The 6,831-nt window shown below is 41.9% G+C and overlaps 1 protein-coding gene across 1 annotated transcript; it reads left to right on the forward strand.

Annotated features, from left to right (window-relative positions):
- The first annotated feature begins 364 nt into the window (after window positions 1-364).
- On the forward strand, window positions 365-5,345 carry KRT24 (keratin 24). Its single transcript, XM_066364227.1, has 8 exons — window positions 365-1,031; window positions 2,237-2,319; window positions 2,719-2,875; window positions 3,545-3,706; window positions 3,804-3,929; window positions 4,272-4,489; window positions 4,700-4,812; window positions 5,002-5,345. The coding sequence occupies exons 1-8, from the start codon at window positions 426-428 to the stop codon at window positions 5,100-5,102; spliced, it is 1,566 nt and encodes a 521-aa protein (XP_066220324.1). The 5' UTR covers window positions 365-425; the 3' UTR covers window positions 5,103-5,345.
- Window positions 5,346-6,831: the final 1,486 nt, after the last annotated feature.

The following is a 6,831-nucleotide window of genomic DNA, read 5'->3' on the forward strand; positions in this document are numbered from 1 at the left end:
AAATTACCCTTATCATATTAAGTATTTTAATGACATTTGTTAATCTGGGGATGTGCCCTGCAATTGAGAAATCATAAAGCAAATTTAATAGAATTACTCCTTCAGAAAAGAAGTATCAGTCATCAAAACCTCTGAAAGATTAAAACTGTAATTCTGAAAAAAAAATTTTTTTGCTTTGCTCCACCTTATTTTTTTTCTTCTTGATATAGTAAATGCCTGAAGGCTCTGACCCAGCTTCAGCACAAGAGCCAGTAAACAGAGTCCAGGAAAAAGAAATTATCTAATTGCAGATTAACAAAACTGTAACAGGGATTAAGAGGTGACACAGAAAAGGAACACCCTAAATGTCTGTATATAAGGGCCAAAAAGGCAGCCTGCAAACACGCGCTCCACTCTCTCCTCTCTCATTCGCCTGGACAAGCAGCATGTCTTGCTCATCTCGGATCTCCTCCTCCCGGGCTGGAGGGAGCAGCTCGGTCAGGGTGTCTGCTGGTGGCAGCGGCAGCTTCAGTAGCAGAAGCAGATGTGGTCTGGGGGGCGCCTCTGCCCGGGGCTCCCGAGGAGGAGCCGGCAGCTGTGGCCTGAGTGGGGGATCAAGCGGTGGCTTTGGAGGGGATCTTGGTAGCTGTTCAGTAGGGAGTGGTTTGGTAGGTGCTTCAGGCCCTGGGGCTGGCTTTGGCGGGGGTTCTGGCTTTGGTGGGGGTTCTGGCTTTGGCGGGGGTTCTAGCTTTGGCGGGGGTTCTGGATTCCGTGGTGGTGCTAGTGGCGGCTTCTGCAGCTATGGTGGTGGCACGGGTGGTGGTATTGGAGATGGGGGACTTCTCTCTGGAGGTGAAAAGCAAACCATGCAGAACCTCAATGACCGCCTGGCCAATTACCTAGACAAGGTCAGAGCCCTGGATGAGGCCAACACTGGTCTGGAGAACAAAATCAAGGAGTGGTATGATAAATATGGGCCTGGGTCTAGAGATGGTGGATCTGGAAGAGATTACAGCAAGTACTATCCAATAATTGAGGATCTCAAGAATCAGGTAAGACCCTATCCACTGTTGAGTTTCTATTGCCCCTTTTGCTTTTATTCAGAACATGTACTGGGATGAAGACTTTAAGTCAGGGAATTATCTGAAAACATATTTGCTTGCTGGATATGTAAAATAGGACTTGGTATATTTTAACCATGACACTACTGCATATGGCTTTCAACCTCATTCATTTTCTGTTTGTATCTCAAATTTGGGTTATCTCTACATAACAGTAAAATTTATACAATGGCAGGCAGCTAATTAACATGAATATATGAGTGATGGCAATGAGTCAATATTAGCTTAATCTATTTTGTGATTAATTCTGATAGGTTGACATATTTTGGTGTCTTGCTAGATTTAGATAGTCTTTATAACTATTTTCTTTCTATAAAATCTGGTGGAAATATTATATAAGAATGTGGTGAAGTCTAAAGTGTTCTTGTCACGGTTGTATGGAAAAAAATATTTTTAAAGACTTTTTAAGAAGTGAAGCTCATTTTTCATGCTATTTTCTAAAGAGCTCATAAAATAATTTATCTTTGGCCCTGGCCGGTTGGCTCAGCGGTAGAGCGTCGGCCTAGCGTGCGGAGGACCCGGGTTCGATTCCCGGCCAGGGCACACAGGAGAAACGCCCATTTGCTTCTCCACCCCTCCGCCGCGCTTTCCTCTCTGTCTCTCTCTTCCCCTCCCGCAGCCAAGGCTCCATTGGAGCAAAGATGGCCCAGGCGCTGGGGATGGCTCCTCGGCCTCTGCCCCAGGCGCTAGAGTGGCTCTGGTCGCAATATGGTGACGCCCAGGATGGGCAGAGCATCGCCCCCTGGTGGGCAGAGCGCCGCCCCATGGTGGGCGTGCCGGGTGGATCCCGGTCCGGCGCATGCGGGAGTCTGTCTGACTGTCTCTCCCTGTTTCCAGCTTCAGAAAAATGAAAAAAAATAATAATAATAATTTTTCTTCCAAAGCCCTGGAAGTATGCAGAGAGCTATGTTCTGTAAAACATTATATGCCTATTCCAGTAACTGCAAACTGTTACCTCTTTGCAGAAAGATGTAGTCCAAATACACCGGGTCATTGATGCCGGTGCCATTCCAAAGCAAGTTTTCAAAGCAATTCACCTTTAAAAGCTAACCAAGGGGCATCTACCTTCACAGGTGGGCATGCAGACAGAACATAAAACTCACCTATGATTCATTCACTATTTTTGCCTTTTCTAGATAATTAATGCCACTATTGAAAATGCTGGGGTCATGTTGCAGATTGACAATGCCAGACTGGCTGCCGATGACTTCAGACTGAAGTAAGAAAAGTAAAGACTTGAAAACAAATGCTGTAGAAAAAGTAAAATTCTATCTACTTGCTTTATTTATTCTATAAAAGTGTTTTTAGTCTTTTAGGAGATCAAGACCTAAATTCACAAATATTCCAAATGTAAACTTTAAAAGTTATCATTCCACTAATAAGAAAAAAAAGACAAATTTTTGAAATATTTTATAAAATTTTTGTCATTAAAAAAGATTTGCAATCAATAGAATTAGCATTAGGCTTATATATTTTTTTACAGGGGAAAAATTCCTAAAAGAAAACTTAGTAGCCTTTGTTTATAAAATAGCTCAGAGGAGCAAACTCTTTCTTGAACATACAAGAATGGACATACTCTTTGAAGTGTACTCTGCTGTCTTACTGCTGCCCCTTCCAGATATGAGAATGAGCTGCATCTCCGGCAGAACGTGGAGGCCGACATCAGTGGCCTTCGGAAAGTCCTGGATGACCTGACCATGACTCGTTCCAACCTAGAGATGCAGGCTGAGAGCCTCACAGAGGAGCTGGCCTACCTGAAGAAGAACCATGAGGAGGTGGGAACATGGTCCATATTATTAAACAATTCTGACATCTGTTTCCCAATAGCCATTCTATAAAAATAAAATAAATTCTATCTGCATGGATTTCCAACTCCTATGACCAGAAAAAAAAATAATAATAACGACCAAATTATATCTGAAGTTGGTGATGGAGGGTAGGGGACTGGTTTCCCTTCAATGTCCTAGTTTCAACTATGCATTTTAGGAAGTCCATTGTTATTCCATTTGCATTGCTCTGGTGTTTTCTCTCTTTTTTTATTCTTTTTTTATTCAGTGAGAGGAGGAGAGGTAGAGAGACAGACTTCCACATGTACCCCCAACCAGGATCCACCCAGCAAGCTCACTAGGGGGCGATGCTCTGCCCATCTAAGAAATTGCTCCATTGCTCAGCAACCAGGCTCTTCTTAGCACCTGAGGCAGAGGCCATGGAACCATCCTTAGCACCTGGGGCCAACTTGCTCCAATCAAGCCATGGCTGCAGGAGAGGAAGAGAGAGAAAGAGTGAGAGAGAGAAGAAATGAGAGGAGGAGGGTATAGAAGTAGATTGGCACATCTCCTGTGTGCCCTAACTGGGAATCGAATCTGGGACATCCACTCACTAGGCCGATGCTCTACTGCTGAGCCAAGTGTCCAGGACTTTATTTTTTTTCCCCTTTATGCTAGGAAATGAAGAATATGCAAGGAAGCTCCGGTGGGGATGTGACAGTAGAAATGAATGCTGCCCCAGGAACCGACCTGACCAAGTTACTGAATGACATGAGGGCACAGTATGAGGAACTGGCTGAGCAAAACCGCCGGGAGGCCGAGGAGCAGTTCAACAAGCAGGTAGGTTATCACCGCTGAGTGGCTAAGCCGGTAGCAACTCAGAAGCCACTTCGCTCACTCCATCAGCCCACACTGACTGCATTTTATTTTAATTTAGAGTGCATCACTGCAAGCACAGATCTCCACTGATGCCGGGGCAGCCTCTTCCGCCAGGAGTGAGATAACAGAACTGAAACGGACTCTGCAGGCCCTGGAAATTGAGCTTCAGTCCCAACTGGCCATGGTATGTTGCAAAGAGTTTTGTAAAGCCTCCAACTGGGAGCTAAAGGATTCAGTTTTTCCCTTTGCCAAGATGGTCCACTTGGCACATAATAAAAGCAGTATTAAGGAGGACTGTACTGTGGTCATAGAAAGCATAAAACATTTCATTTAAAGATAATATACCCTATTTCCATAAAAGATTTAGTTAAAAAAAAAAAAGTAATACCAACAAAAATTAAGAAAGCAATGACATAACAATATAGCTTGTAGCTTGGTGAAGGTAGACATCTCCCGGAACCTTACAAATGTTGTAGTTTTTAAAAATCATCGGTGACTTATTTTCATCATAATTTTTTTTTCTTAGAAAAACTCCTTGGAAGGGACCCTGGCCGACACAGAGGCTAACTACATGACCCAGCTGTCAGAAATTCAGGTGCAGATCAGCAGCCTGGAGGAGCAGATCTGTCAGATCCGGGGCCAGACAGAATGCCAGAACGCAGAATATGAGCAACTGCTGAACGTCAAGACCCGCCTGGAGATGGAGATCGAGACCTACCGCCGCCTGCTGGACGGAGAGGGAAGGTAAATGACAGTCATAATGCGTTGAAAGACATGTTGGTATATTTATGTCCTGAAACCAGAAAGGGGCTTAGGGGCTGCACTTACATTTATAAAGCCACAAATACAGTCCAATCAAATGACATCTACCTTCGTTGCGGAGAGCCCTCTGCATGGAGGGTTTCTCCTGCCTTTGCAAAATGCAAAGGAAAACAATCTTTTTTTTCTCTCTAGTGGTTCTGGTTTTGGAGGATCTGATTTTAGAAACTCAGGATCCAAAAACCCGGGACCCAAGGATCCCATATCCAGTGACTCAAGATCTGGAAGCTGCTCCAGCCAAGGAAGAGGTAGGCATTTTTTTAATGTTCATAATCTTATCATTTAAAAGTAAAAACATGACAAACATGTTTTGCTTGTCATATGAAAAGTATATTCTGTTGTTTACATAACCGCACCTGGAGAGAACACCCTGCATGAAAGCATCCGTATTTCTCCAGATCACTTCCCGACTGACATTGCGATTCTATGATTTTCAGATCCAAGCAAGACTAGGGTAACGAAGACCATCATAGAGGAGGTGGTGGATGGCAAAGTCGTCTCATCTCAAGTCAGCAATATTTCTGAGGTGAAAATCTAATGAGAAATTCCCAGATCAATAAGTGTCTTTCAGAGAAAAAAAATCTAAAGGGCACAAATGAAGACATCACACCCATCAGCCATCTTTCTGGATTACTTCAGGGAAAAGTTTTCTATGCAGAAATGGATGACTAACCAATTTTTCTGCAGCCTCTTTTCTTATTAGAATGCTCTTGAAAAAGTTGAAATGACAACTTTGCTCTAATTGTTTCTATGCTTCAATAAACTTCCTTTAGCAAGTTAATCGAATCATTGATGAACTTTTTTAAAGAAACTTAATTTTACCTAGAAACGAAGCTGTCAGTTATGATCTAGTTCACTGTTATGTTACTAACATTAACTCATTATTTACACAGTACCTTCTTCATAAAAATCAAGATTATACTTTCATACATGGGCATTTTTAACAACATCCCATTAGAACTCAGTGATAGCTGAAATTAAACCTCAGTATCCCTAAAACTATAACCAAGAGCTGAGCCCACAGAGAAGGATGCCATTATTAGATTTATCAGTCTGTAATTAATAATGCCTAGTTCCTTAATATCCATCATTGATAAAAAGTAATGTGAGATTTGCCTCCTACTTCAAGAAGCTATGTTTTAGTTGGAGAGAAAAACTAAAACACAAAGAGGACAGCAAACTCCCAAGGGTGTTAACAGTAAAAGATTTGATTCTACAACATTCACCAGAAGTGCCACAGGACTCTGACGTCGTGTGCTTATAGGACATTTAGGAGACTGTTCAAAATAAAAGTCTTGAGCCTAACTGGGTAGCTCAGAGGATAAAGCATGGACCCAGCGTGCCAGAGGTTGGGAGTCTGACTTCCAGTCCCGCACATACAAGAAGCAATTAATGAGTGCATAACTAAATGGAACAACTAAGTGGAACAAGTTGATGCTTCTCTCTCTCTCTCTCTCTCTCCCTCTCTCACTTTCTTCCCTTCTCTCTCTCTCTCTATATTTCTCTCTCTCTCTCTCTCAAGTCAATGTAAAAAATTTTTAAATAAATATGTAAAAATAAAAGTCTTGGGAAGTAAGTTGGAATATGTGATATGGTGCTAAATTTCTGAAAACCTTGAAAGCCCCAAAGAGAAGAGATGCTCAGATATTGTTCCTATGCCAAATCAAACCACACATCTAGCCAGAAATTGTCAGCCGTGCTGGCGTTTCTTTTTCCCATTCTCTGTTGATGAGGTCTATTACCCTCTTGGTGGTTGGTATACATGGTTGTCTTGTCTTGCTTGGAATACTGAAGACTATTAAGGCAAGGTAGGAGGTGGTATAATGTCAGTCCCAGGAAGAAACAGACATAGGACAAAGCCAGATATGAAGAGCCCCACTCAAGGAACTTAATATGAGCAGATCACAAATTAGAAAATCAACCCTACAAACCAATCATCAAGAAAAAGAGCGTTGGACTTGGCCAAAAAATTCAATTTTAAAATTACAAAAGGATGAACATGAATATAATTCATGTAAATTATACCTTCAAATATAAAATCAATAACAACTATATGGAGTACTAAACCTTAGTAATCAAGACAACCTAAAAATATAGTTTTTCTAGGCACATTGAATAGAACATAAAAATGAACCCAAAAGCACAACAAGACTTCTGCTTCAGTAGTTTTCAACTTTTTTACACTTGGGGACCAGTGAAAATAGAAGAATTATTTTGGGGACAGAAATCAGCCTGAGCATAAGCAAAATAAACTATTCCTGGGTCTA

Source organism: Saccopteryx leptura, chromosome 2 (assembly GCF_036850995.1).
Source record: "Saccopteryx leptura isolate mSacLep1 chromosome 2, mSacLep1_pri_phased_curated, whole genome shotgun sequence".
Taxonomy (NCBI): domain Eukaryota; kingdom Metazoa; phylum Chordata; class Mammalia; order Chiroptera; family Emballonuridae; genus Saccopteryx; species Saccopteryx leptura.

What these genes read in the sequence shown, in the direction of transcription:
- KRT24 (XM_066364227.1), top strand. Translation starts at nt 426, where the DNA reads ATGTCTTGCTCATCTCGGATCTCCTCCTCCCGGGCTGGAGGGAGCAGC. An exon ending in TTGAGGATCTCAAGAATCAG is followed by an intron (nt 1,032 to 2,236) that starts GTAAGACCCTAT and finishes TGCCTTTTCTAG; the next exon opens with ATAATTAATGCCACTATTGA. An exon ending in AGGAGCAGTTCAACAAGCAG is followed by an intron (nt 3,707 to 3,803) that starts GTAGGTTATCAC and finishes ATTTTAATTTAG; the next exon opens with AGTGCATCACTGCAAGCACA.